The following is a 14,049-nucleotide window of genomic DNA, read 5'->3' on the forward strand; positions in this document are numbered from 1 at the left end:
GTGTGCGTGCGGAATCGAGTTTCCTGGTGTCCTGTGTCCACTAATAGTTTGCAGAGGCTTCAGGGGAAACGACCATGCGGTCACTCCGACACTGGCCTCCCTTCTCAGGTTTCTGCTTCTTCATACCGGCGACGCCATTAGCGCAACATTCCCGGAACCGAGCAAGCTCTGAAATCCAGTTTGGTGGAGCAGTCGGAGTCCCCGGGGTGAAACCCGGCCTGGCCCCTCTCGACACAACGGGACGTCCTGTTCCCCCCCGAGCGGGCCTCGTCTCGTGTCTCCTGTCTGCAGTCAGTGGAAACCTTCATGTCCAACATACAGGAAATGACTGCCACTACGTTTCTAAGGAGTTTTTCTGCGTAGGTGAGGTCACATGAACAGGCAGTTATCGCCTACGGAAGCGTATTGCTGCCACACCGAGAGAAAAAAACAAACAAGAGCCATATCACGTTAAAACATGATAAATATTATGTTAAAACTTATCATGTAAAAATTTGAAAAATTGCTTTGAAGCAGGAGTAGCAGAGGAACGGCGCGTCTGCAGAATGGATAACGCAGTTCATTTAAACGATTTGATTAAGTTCTATTTCATGCTTGGCTTAAGGCATGGCGAGATTTTACAATTGCTAAGCACAGTTGATGGCGTTGTAGTAAGTATGCGTTGCGTTCTCTCAGACGGAATTTAAAGTGCATGTGACTGTACAGGAGGACGAATCAGTCGGACCCGCTGGAGGTGGCGTTATTTATCCTGGATCATCGTGAGTTGAAGTTTTTCGACCCCCGTGGTGTTGTGCAAAGGCGGAGAAATCGCCTGATCCGACGTGTTTACGTTAAACCTGGACCTAATTTTATGTGGCATGTCGACTCGTACGACAAACTAAAGCCTTTCTGTATATGCAGCAAAATGATTATTTGACATGATAATTTTCACGTTTTACATGATAAGTTTCATGTTTTAACATAAAATTTATCATGTTAAAAGGTGATATGGCTCTTGTTTTTTTCTTTTCTTAGTGTGGCAGCAATATGCTCCCGTAATCGCCCGCCTCATGCAACTGGAAGTTTGCTCATTTTGACCATAAGGGAGGGAAAAAATGCTCAAAGGTAGCCTGACGGTCGTGTAGCTCGCTTTAGGTGGACAAACAAACACGCACTCCGGCAGGGCAGCAAGAATATTTCATTTGGTCTCCTCTGGCCTAGATGGCATCCATTCCCAGCATTCCCAACATTCCCCATCACGGTGCGTAGCTGAAACGACTTGATTGTCTCCAAGGCCAAAATGGCCAAATTGTTGAGTTGAAGCCCTATTCAGCGTCTCACCCCAAAACTCATCTGACGTATGAATGCATTATTCATAGCAATGCGGGGAAGGTTGACTGGATGGCAGCTGAACTTGACTGGTTCCCCCCCACACACACCCCCCCGCCCCCCGGGCCAAGCCATGACTCACATGATTGAGTTGAATCTCCGCAGATATTATTCATATTGCGGACAGTACGGCTCCACAAATACGGGGGCCGCTTGACATTTCAATTATTGCTGGCCCACGTGAGCACATAGCGCATAACCGAGACATTTTGATGGCCGTAAAGCAAGAAGGACGCTTACTGAGCCTTCAGTGCTGGCGGAAATGTCGTGTGGTACGATGACGTCATGTACGTATCAAGACAGTTCCACCTGAACTTTTGGGAATTTTTCCTTAATGAGCTGTGTTGATTGTTAATACTGATTTGTATGTGTTCAACACACGGTTTGCTTTTCAACATAATCACATTCATGTTAAGTATATGTATTTATTTGCGTGGAACAAAATACTCTAAGAAAATATAAAGACAATGGAATAGAATAAATAAAATGTAAATGATTTATCAAAAAATTAGAATGTAAAATATTGTAATTACACTTTCATATTTATTCCTAAAATGCACTTTGCTTGAATTTGAAACAAAACAACAGAGTAACCTACCAAACCCCCTAAGTTTGAATTAGAGAAAATATAGTTAATTAAATTAAATTGAAATGAATACAAAACTCCTCTTAATTTTGTAGTGCATGTTAATAAAGTAATGTGAAAATGTGAGTATTTTTTTTTGTTTAGAAAATGTAAAATAAATAATGGTAATTAATTTAATTAGCATTGAATGAAATCAAAATTCTAATGTCTGCATTTATATACAGTAAATAAAATAGAATAAATAATTACACATAAATTATAAAAATAATTTACGTTATGAGTAAAATTGTGACTTTTTATTTACATTTATAAAAATAAAAAATAAATCACATAAATGCAAATTTCGAAAAATGATAAGTTAATTGAGCACAATCATATTCTGCATAATGGGATTCTCTTATGTATTTTATTAAATAGAATAAAATGCATAAATCACAATTTTTTTATGAGATTATATAAAATAAATATAATTATATGGATGAAAAGGTAATCAAAAAATTAGTGCAGTATTTGGGTACAAATTACATGAATACAATTTAAAATAAAAACAATGATATGAACAATATATAAATTGTACACAATTAAATTAATATCAATATTACAAAATACATCATCACAAAATATAAATAAAAGTTTATACAAAATAAATGCAATTATATATGAATAAAATTTTTATCTGAAAATGCTATGTTTAAATTATTCATATTTATAAAATAAAAAAAATGACCTGAGAAAATTAAAAAGACATTTTCACGATTATTATATATATATATCACAAATGTTTAAGTAAAATATTAAATAAAATAAGTTTCATGAATAAGAAAATGTCCTTTAAAATTGACTAATGTAAAAATTAATATAGCATTTCATTAAGGTATATATATAAAATAAACACAAATAAAATGAATAAAAGATTATGGTTAAAAGAAAACTGTGCAATTTTCCTAATAAAAATCAAATTAAATACATTTATTATGAATTACAAGTAATATATATTATAGCTCCATCAGAAATCTGTGTCAGGTAAACTCCTCCAAGATTTTTGTTGATATTCTGAAAAAACATAATTTATTCATTTTATTTTTTCCTCTATTAAATGAATTAGTGTTTCTAATTAAAATTTATGAGCTTGTATTAAGTTTAATTGAGTCTGTGTACATTCTTCTGTACAATACGCATGATTTTTCTCACCTCCCTTAATGATGCAGTTTTTCTTTCCACTGACACCCAAATCGCGTTGTATCAATGCTTCTTGCTGCCATGAGCACAAAAATAAATAGAAATAATGATTGAATTTCAAATGGGGGTTGGGGTGAATGAGAAGGGAACCATCCCTCAGAGTGTCGTTTGTTAACGGAGCACATTAATTACAGTGTATAGAGCCACCCGGGATGTAGTGGTCATTACACACTACAACGCTCCGTTGTTGTGGGATTTGGTGTGAAAACAAATCAAAAAGACATTCATTTTTCAACTGTCATGGAAGATGGAGCCAGGAACAAGACCTTTCGTTTTGTGCTTTATACCGCCTCAAGGTGGCCAAAGCTTGCGGACCAGCAGGAGCATCTCAATGTCTATTGAATTGAAGCAAAAAATAAAATAAAAAAATTCTTACATTTTGTTACATCATGTCACTACTGAGCGTTTTTGTAAAATATATTTTAGAGTGCTACTGGAAACAGATTGATGGTATTTCCATTCAATTCAGGCATGATCAGGGAACAAATGAAATTCATATTTCAAGCTACCACTGTGCTTAATATTAAAATGGCACACAGTAGTGTTGATAAGCTGTAGACCATTGTGTCAAAAACACTTCAAATATTTATGAGCTAGTGCCACCCTTATCAATCAATCAGTCTATCAATTAATCAATCAAGGGTCAGAGTGGTCCTATCAGTCTTTAATAATTCATTGGTGCTTGCGTCAATGCTCCTCTACAGCTCTACTGTATTGGGCAGACGGCAAAGGCATGACTTCTATTTCCTGTTCTAAAAAAAAATTCAAAACCTGAGTTGTTTCCCTAACCAGCAGATTGCGTTATCTTAACCCAAGATTGTTTTATTTTGACCAAGCAGATCCCCATTTTGGACACAGGCAGAAGTAAACTTAATGTTCATTGGGTTACACCGCTGACTTTGGACCACAGTGACATCCAGTCGGGTCCCTATGTCCCACGACTATAGCTTAAAAGGGTTGGATTGTGTCAGGAAGGGCATCAGGTTTAAAAACTGCTGTGGAGTGGTGACCCCTAACAGGAAAGTTGCTTCTTCTTCTTCTTTGAAAATGTTGGTAATAAAATGAGTATTGCTGTATTTTTAACCACATCTAACCTGATAACCACTTATGGGTCATTTTTACCTGTTGGATCAAAATCGTGACTCAAAGTGCTCGCCAGGGTCAAATTCCAGTGTTGGCTTGCCTCTGTCCTTTTTGGAATTTGGACGCAGCGCCCAGTTTGCTATTTCACTCAATTTGGCTTACTTTTAACCAGCATTTTAAGGGTTAGCAAGTTTTCTCTTTGTCAAGAGGACCAACGTAATTTAAGTCAAAGGTCACTGCTGGTCAATTTGTCTTACTGCCAGGAAAACGCACATGGACGGCTGCACTTCGTTAGTAAGAGTTCCTTTTTTATTTTTTTAAGAGAAGCAAAAAGTGGAAAAACATGCCAGAAGTGATTTTCTGCGACGACACGAGAGAGGAGGGGGCAAAAAAATACTACCATAATGGATGAGCACATAAAAGGTTGAGCTGACAAATCATGGAGGAGAACAGGCAAGCAACCAACCACCACGAGGGCCAGCAGACAGACAGAGGGAGAGAGAAAGGGAGAGAGAGAGAGAGAGAGAGAGAGAGAGAGAAAGGGAGAGAGAGAGAGAGAGAGGGAGGGAGAGAGAGAGAAGGAGGGAGGGAGGGAGGGATAGAGAAGAGAAAGCCAATACATTCGGAGAACTCCAGCAGTGAGGATGAAGACGAGGGAGTGATGGAACCACACTTTCCGGGGTGGATGTGAAGAAAAGGAAAACCCGGATGGTCAGGACGAAGGCGAGTGTAGATGAAAGAGCGTTCGTTCATCTCCACGTCCGTCCATGGAGGAATCTCGGGAGGCTTCCCCGCGCCGTCGGGGCGCATCCAGCCGCTCCGCGTCGTAGCTCGCTGGGAATTTCTTTGCAAGAGCAATAAACGCCGCGCACCCCTCGGCGATACTCCCCACCGGCGAGTTTTCTGCAATAAGTGTCTTGGGAAGAAAGCAATAGATTCTCCTTAAACGAACAACCCTGCTGGTGCGCCATGAAACAAGAGGAGGCGTCAAAGTTCAGGAGAAGCGGCACCTCCTCACCTGAATGCTGGAACAACCGACAGATGATGGATTAAATTACAATTGACCACCATGAGATTAATCAGAGTAGCGCACATTTGTGGATGATTTGGACTCCGGACGCCACATGAGCACTGTGATTTGTTATCCCTCCCCATGTTCTGTATGTCTGGACTTTGCGCTCAAGTGCAGCGACGTAGAAAAGAGCCATATTAGCCACGCGTGAAGTTCCAAAATTAATTGTTAGATCTTTTTAAAATTTCGCTCTGATTTTAGTGCTACATTTTTTTTTTTGCACTATGATGGAAGCGCCCACGCCGTGCTCCAAGAAGAGCCTGTCCCTCTCTCTGCCGGTGCCCCGCGAGGGACAGGCGACCCTGAAGCCCCCGCAGCACCTCTGGAGGCAGCCTCGCACCCCCATTAAGATCAAGCACCGCGGCTACTCCGACACCGACCGCCACCACCACCAGCGGCACATGGAGCGCTCGGACGCCGTGGACACCAGCGACCGGCCCGGCCTCAAGAAGTCGCGCATGTCCTGGCCCTCGTCCTTTCACGGCACCACGCACGCGTCCATCGGCCACTGTGTGGCCACCAGACGGTAAGAGGAAGACGGAGTGCACGGGTGTGCCTCGCAAAAACATCCCAGTGATAGCAAACCAGCCGTATGCGTAAAACTGCCGAACGACAGCAAGGGGGTGGAAGGAGAAGGGGGGGGGGGAGAGGAAAGGAAGAGGGGTGGGATGATTTCTTTTTTTATTTATTAATGTAAATAACGCATGAGCCTGCAGGGTTAAGTGACGTGAGGCGTTTTTGTGCGTGGTGGTGCAGGAACGCGTGGGTTTATTTTTATTTATTTATTTTCTCCTGTTTTTGGAATGTTGGTGCGTATAATAGTGCCTTTGGATTGTCAGGTGAGATCCGCCCACTCGAAAGAAATCTGTGCAAAAAAAAAAAAAAAATCAGTTGAAGGCACTAGATACAATGCAAGATTTCAATGTTAACTATACTTAAACTTGCAATTTTTTTTAACCCATCCTGAGCTTTTCGTTGACAAATCTTGTGAGTTTTTGCAGTCTTTGTGAAACACCTTTATGTTCCTCAAGATGCCGCCAAAGTCTGGTCTAAGAAGGAAAGTAGTACAATAATTGGTGTCAAGCAAGTATGTTGAAGCGATCTTGAAGAGAGCTGTATCCAAAGACTGAAAACAATACTTTTCAAATTTAATTCTTTCACTTTCGAAAACAGCCTAAGAGGTCACGAGATGGCATACATCTTGTCATTCCTCCATCTCAGTAGGAATGGTCTACAGACATTAAGTGTTTCCCAACCTTTACTCAACCATGCAGGGCACATATTTTACATTAAAAACAATTCTCATGGCACAAACTAGCAAAAATATCACAAAACGTGGATACGCAGCAAATTGTGTCCTGTCATCATAAGAGCATTTCATTGTTCTGCCTGCCTGTCAATATATGGTGCTAGCGTGGATGGAAGATTTGTAAATAAATAAAAAATCTGACCAATTAAGTGAAAATTGGCTGATTTCCTTCAACGCACCTTATGAGTTTTCAAGGTAAACTCGTGAATAACTGCAGTAATCCCTACATAGTAACAAATTCACAATCACATTTTTCTCTATAGAACTGAAGTTTTAGTGCACTTTATCAAAAGTCATTAGATGCCGATGCAACATTCTGCCAAATAGAATACTATGCCAAGCAGAGATGCTTTCTGGGCATCAACTGTGGACTAGAAGTTGCCAGATCTGCCTCACAGTTCTGCACTTCTCCCCATTGCTGGTACTCTTTGCTTTGACCCTTTTTTTGTGCTAAAACCACTATTCTGAACTATTCATGATTCCTACCTTGTCTAAGGCTTTTACTAGAGAGCGAACCAAAAAAATGTAGAGAAAAGCCTACTAAAACAGCTAAAGTTTATTTGTGTATACTGTAATTAGAAGTACTTTAAGTGGTGGCTGACTGCAGTTGAGCTTGAATGTGATGGACTTAGTCTGAACAGCAACATCCCAGTGATGAGAGGGTGTGCACACTTACGCAACCACATATTTCATTTGTTGAGTTTTGCAGGTTGTAGGTCGCATTAAAGAAAAAAAAGAGTTTTGAAATGATTTATCTTGTTCTTGGTCTAAAATCACAAAAAGCAGGCTTTCGAACAGGGCAGGGTGTGTAGACTTTTTATTATCACTGTAGTGTAGGACAGCTTGTAGTCATGTGACATGCCACTACCTTCATGGAAGACATCTTCATCAAATTCAACTTTGAGTGGCATTTGCTCTCACTTTTCCGAGTTGTGGTATTGAAATTTCCCAAGGGCCCGGAAAACTGGGGCGCTTGAACAGTTTTTGGCCGCGTTGCGAGCGGACCGTCCGTAACGTACCCTCGGGTGAAACGCATGTGACAGAGTTAGGCGGCTGAGCTGTCGGCGGACTGTCACGCTGTCCTTTCGTCAAAGTGTCACACGGCGGCTGCTCTCGCTTGAGAGGCGACGGGCAAATAACGTCGCAAAGCCGTACGACTCGTTCCAAAATGTGCGGCAGCTCGCAAAACACACAGCGATGGAATTACGCAACGCATGTTAATCAAGTCGATTAGATGAAGTGCATTTCATCAAGTGTGAGTCATGGAACAATGCGGTTTTTGATACGATTACTTGGCGCTCACACCACGGCAGCTCCATTTATCCTCTTGATAGCTGCAGCTGCTTCTTTTTGGCGTGCTGGATGAAAACTTGTTGTGCAAGGTTGACTGTAAAAGCTTACATCATTGCATGTGACGCTCCTCTTAAAGCTTCTGCTCTTGTTCCTTTGACTTTGTCATGAATTCCTTTCAATTCCCCCTTCCTCAAGAAAAAAAAATACCAAATGTTGCTTATTTTAATGAGCCCCTGGCATAATTAAATAGAATTTGGCAGTTTTGTCACACTTTTTAGTTCAATTCATTTGCCATTAATATGTTATTTCACATTACGTGTTAGCATTAGCAATAAGCTAACAAACGCATTGCTGGTTGTTTTGATTACACATCTTGTAATCGTCTTAATTTGATGTTTAGTTAGACAGTAAGATTCAACTGCGAGTTGCAACAAGCAGCTTGAAGCTACTTTTTTCCCCCCCTCTGAATAATTGCTCACCTTTTGCACAACTACTGCTTGTCATGAAATGAGCTGAGGTCACATCCACCTCACAACTCTCTTATATCAAGTTTGTGATCACAAGTCAAAGCAAAAAAAAAAACGGCTTACCGTAGGCTCGTATCTGGAAAAATGTATTTCCTCGTATTTCAAGGCACTGTCTACATGCAAGTGAAAACTTTTGCAGACTGTCAAGCACACACCAGAACACCAGGTGGCGCTGCAACTGACAGTAACATTGGCCAAATGGCAGAAATGCATTGACAAATCGCGATAATTGTGCTAAATGTTGACAAATTACCAAAAAATTATCCAATTACTGGTTTATCTCTAGTTGTCAAGTGTATTTCTGATATGCACTGTGGCTTTTCATTACGAATAAAGGACAAGAGGAGTGTCAGCATTATATATATATATATATATATATATATATATATATATATATATATATATATATATACATATATATATACATATATATATATATATATACATATATGTGTATACATATGTATATATATATATATATATATATATATATATATACATGCATTTAGAAGTAAAAGACAATTTAAACCATTTTAAGTAGCAACATGATAAGTGTCGGCCATCTTTGTGGAATTTCTAAAATAAATGAGCACTTCAAACACTTCTAAAATTCCCTGTAACAAATAAATTCACAACATTTATTATTCCTCAAGTACATGACATATTAAACTAGCCACATGGCTCTTCTCACAAATAATGTTCCATTTGTGCTATTTAAGCCAAACTTTTAGGGCAAGTGACACCGTTTGAAACGCCACGCTAATTCTTACCTGTTGAGTTGGAGAACCTCTTGGAATTTCGGCCTATATGAGCTTATTGGTGGATGTTTTGACCTTAAACTTGTCAGCCAATCGGAGAAGACACTCTCCAAGGGTCGAGGAGATCGACAAATAATCGCCTTTTACTGTCATTTGAAAACGTTTTTGCCCACTTTTCAAAATTTTTGGTGCTCAGATTGAAAAGGCAATTCCAAGCAGACTTCGCATTTTGACAGACTGACATTTTTGGGAAAGCTTGCCATGTTGCTATTTTAGGGGCACAGACTAATGAGCCACAATAATTACAGTGCTACTGCAAAAAACACCCAATACATTTTATTATTATTATTTATTGATTTATTTTTTCTTCTGAGAAAACCACCTAATACCAATGGACACTCATCAACTTCCCCCATCCCATCTCCTCAGTCCTTGGCTCTCTTTTGCATGTTTTGACAAACTCCCCTTCATTGTATGCCTTTTTAGCCCGTGTGAATGCTCCAAGCAAGTTGATCTTTCATCAATTTTGGGAACAACTCTGTCAACCTGACCTTTCAAAATCAGCGACCTGTGCTTGCCAAGTTCAGTCTCCTTTGGCAATTCCTGGTTGCTGTTTGCATGAAGTGAACTGAAGTGCCGCTGAAGATGTGAAGCCGGCTTACATTCAACAAAAAACTGTGTGTAATCGTTAATATTTTGCCTTCTATTTTAACTCATTTGCTCCCCAAAACGTATAAAAACATTCTATTTTAAATATTGCCATGGTCCCAAAAATGTTTTTGTACGATTTTTATGTTTTTTTTATGCTAGAGCATACAGAAGGCTTTGATGCAGCCTCTGACCTGAAGAGGTCGCTTAGATCAATGGTAGTTATTACAAAAATGGCCAGCAGGCGGCAGCAGAGTATAAAAGATCAACCGGGGCCATGTTGCAAAAAGCTCTTTTCGCCAGTGTTTTGTGATTCAGATTTGTGACATTTAGCTATATTCTAATGCTAATTGCTGCTTTTCTGATGAAAGAAGAGACTCAAATCTTTCATTTGGTAGGTATTTATAGTAATAGAACACAATATTCTGTGGGACTTGCAAAATCAGTCAAAATCCAGTAAAACAGCCAGGAGCAAAAAGGTTGCTTCAGTGAAAATGGCTGGAAGTGAATAAGTTAAGAGCAAATTTGTTAGACCAGCGCTACTCACGTGTTTAGTACTTTGGTTGACCAATGTCATCTGTTCCATGATGGAACTTCCAAGTAAAGTCAAGTTAAAAACCCTGCCGCAAATTGGGTTTAGAGGAAGCCACAGGTAAAGAAGCTCATCTCCACCTGTTGAATTGAAGCACCTGTGGCTAAAGCCAAACTGTGTCAGGGTATGTACTTTCTGGACCTGGACTGAAACCGCATGAAACCGGCCATAGAGCCGCAGGTTGGCCAGGCCTGGTGCAGACGCATTATCAGGCATGTCCCTGTGCAGTTGAATGTTTGTATTTTGTATTGGGTGGTCTAAACGTGGCGGAGGATGTGCTGCGTAAGTGTAATGTTTAGCGCACACTTACACTCACTGGATGTACTGCACTTGAAGTGTCAAGTAGGCCCAAACATGCCCCCCCCTCCCCCCCGCCAAGTGGTCCAAACACCAATTGAAATCGATTGCGTAGACCTCGGCAAGTAAAAATACAATTTAAGACCCAATCTCAGATCCCATAAAGCTTTTCAGGAAAATAGTCATATAAAAATAGCCTAGAGAGAATAGATACGATCTGTAAAAATAGCCATGGCCTTCGTTTACATCCAGCCATCTTGCTCCTTCCTCTGAATCAGCGTGTTTATTAGCCCGATAACAATTCCCTGCGAGTGTCTGTAAAGCGCCGTTAGGGTCCATCTCCCTTCTCCGTTGTCCATACTTGTTTTTTTCCCTTTATCTACCCGCAATGTTCCTCGGGGCAGGCCCCCGGCAGGCGGCAGATTGAAGGAAAAGGCCGCTTTAGGTCAGGGTCCTCCAGACACGCTCCAGGGTAGTCCAATCTCCCGTCCGCTAGGACCGAGCGCCTGCCTTTCTCCGTCTGTAGGCGGCTCACGGTGAGAGAGATGGAGATCATTTGATTCCTACGAGCGCACTAAACTGACTCCGTTTGTGTGTGTTTGTGTGGGTGTTTGTGCTGTAGGAATGGAAGCTGGCAGATAGTGGTGAGAGCTATTGCGTGTGTGTGTGTTTAGGAGTGGGCCGCACACAGGTTAGCGTCTGACCCTCAGCTTGTACGGACTGCCATGCGCCTTGTTTTTATCTTTTTGATGTCCGAATGGGTGGGAGGCCAGAGGGATTTCCGTCGTGTTTATGCGCTATTCATTCTTTTTCCACATATTCCAATGAGCGAGCGTCTTCGCTGCCTCTTTGCTCATGTCCACAGAGCGCTGGGAGCCACATGCCTCATCTCCTCATCTCTTTATCGGGAGCGCCGCATAGCTCAAGGCGAGCCGGATGGAGAAGCGGCTCCGTGCGAGTCTGCTGGCACTTCTGCTTCGATGGCGCTTGGCCTACGGGGAATATGGTGTCATGTCGGAGATATGGCGGCAGACAGGCGAGACAATTGAAAAGAAAAAGAAAAAAGACAGCTCCGATCCTACTACCAGCTTTCATTGTGCGCCAATCTGTCTGCGCAGAGGCCTTTTTAGGTGGAAAAAATGACCATAGGTAGGCTACATACAGTATAGCAGGAGAACTACACTACTCATGTAGACATCAAAAAGTAAATACCAGACAATGTGAACGGTTTTTCGTTTAGTATACAAAAAACTGTCACTATCTTAAAGCTCACTAATATTTGAAAATGGTGCTCAAAGTGGGTGTTATCTGGAGGAGGGTTTGGCGTGGTCTGGATGTGATTGACAGCAGCAGTGGAAACTAAATAATGTCTATGCTACGACAAGCTATACTAAATAAACTAACCAAATGCTATGCTAATAAATCACTAGCCTGAAAAAAAGTTAGCAAAATGCTACTACTCCAACTCCCTAAGGAGGCACTCCTCATCCAATGAGAGGGCAAACATCCAAATTGTGTTCATCCCAGTGTTTAACCTGAATATGGCGCCACACAGACGTTTTTTGCCCCAACACTAAAACGTCAAAATAATTTGCATCTTTGACATGTAGGCAGCATTAGTACACAACCGTTTATCCGGTTTATCCGCAAAAAAAAAGTTGATTTAGTGTTGAGTATCCCTTCAAGAAATGTCTAAAACAACAGTCTAAAACAAAAAATGTTTTCAGTTAAAAGTTTTGTGTGCCTTCAGACAAAAATGATGGCTTTCATACGATGCTAGTATTTTATTTATTTTTTTAAATCTCCAAAATGTCGTTGCCATTGAAAAAAACTGGCAACACAAATTTAAGAAAAAAAACATTTGTTGTGAAAAATGCTGCAGCATACAGAAAATGATGCAAATTATTTTGAACTCGGACAAAAGCGCGAACTTTGTGACAATGTTTGTGTTATTTCTCTCTAAGACGCATTTGCCGTATAACAAAATGACACAATTCATAATCACTTTATAGTTAAAAACGGGACATAAGAAGCCCAGATTATTTTGTCTTTAGCCGGAAACGATACATTTGAGACACATTTTTTTTGTTTCTGAAATATTGTCAGGGTCAGGGTGAAGCCTCTTTTTTATTTATTTTTTAACAATTGACTAATTATATTTGCCAAACTGCTGCTTGTTGTGAAGTGAGCTGAGTCACTACCACCGTGCAACTTATAGCCAGAAATGAAAAATTGTCCTTTTACTCAATTCACAGCAATTGAGCTGCCTGCTTTTGCATTTGAACTCTGGTTCGCAAGTTTCCAACAGTAGGAAAATGCGAGTCTCAGGGTCACAACAGTTGAGAATCACTGCTATAAGGTTGAGTGTGTCTTCCCCCCCCCCACCCCACCCCTCACACACACACTCCAACACAAGCACCATCAACACTCGAACGCTAATGCGTGTGTGTAAGGATTGTTCTCGCATTACCTCAAGAGCAAACTTGATGAAGTGAGTGCGTGGCAAGAGGAAGGTAATTGCTCTTAAATTGGTCGGCTGCCGATCGACCCGCCGGATGACCTCATTATTGTGCGAAATGAAGTCCATTCAATCACTTGGTCGGAATCGGTCGAGACCTCATCTGGAGCTCCAGAAGATCAATCTGCTCGTGAGGCGCTGTTGGAATAGTTTGGGACAAGGTTGAGGTGAGAAACCAGAGCAGCATGGTAAACAACTCAAATATAAATATTTTTTAAAACCCCCTCCAACGCGGGATCCGAGTTTGCGATCGTGCTATTTCAACAATTATTATTTATTATGATTTATTTAGTTATAAATAAACGGGGCTACAAGACTGGACCAACCATCTGCGAATGTGGAGAAGCAGACCACACTATGGGCCACTGTCTCATCTGCCCTCTACTGCTCAACCCTTGTAGCCAGAAAGACCTTGCAGAGTTCAAACCACATGCAAAGAACTGTGCGCAGAAATGGTAGTCATATAACATATAACATTTGAAGACACGAAAAGAAGAAGAAAAAATGTTGTCTTTATTTTGGCATGTAATTCCAGTTTTGGTTACTTATATATACGAGGCTCAAAAAACACTATTTTCTTTGATGAGCAATTTTGCTAATCAACGACTTGTGGTCTAAATTACACAATTGACTGGCTTTACATGGTTTCCATGGACACTTCTTTTTTTTTTCATTCCAAATGAAATGTTTCTGACTGAAGATCTCTGGTCACATGACGTGATCTGCTGATGTGCCATTTACATGCTCCACTAGGGATAG

The 14,049-nt window shown here is 40.7% G+C and overlaps 1 protein-coding gene across 1 annotated transcript in view; it reads left to right on the plus strand.

The window, feature by feature from the left end:
• The first annotated feature begins 4,906 nt into the window (after positions 1–4,906).
• Positions 4,907–14,049, plus strand: part of pde4a (phosphodiesterase 4A, cAMP-specific) — a 78,593-nt gene continuing 69,450 nt past the window's right edge. The window contains exon 1 of the mRNA XM_077558089.1: positions 4,907–5,874. Within this exon, the coding sequence (XP_077414215.1) occupies positions 5,573–5,874 (302 nt within the window). The 5' untranslated portion in view covers positions 4,907–5,572. The remainder of the gene's footprint in view (positions 5,875–14,049) is intronic.

Source organism: Vanacampus margaritifer, chromosome 2, assembly GCF_051991255.1.
Source record: "Vanacampus margaritifer isolate UIUO_Vmar chromosome 2, RoL_Vmar_1.0, whole genome shotgun sequence".
In the NCBI taxonomy this organism is placed as follows: Eukaryota; Metazoa; Chordata; class Actinopteri; order Syngnathiformes; family Syngnathidae; genus Vanacampus; species Vanacampus margaritifer.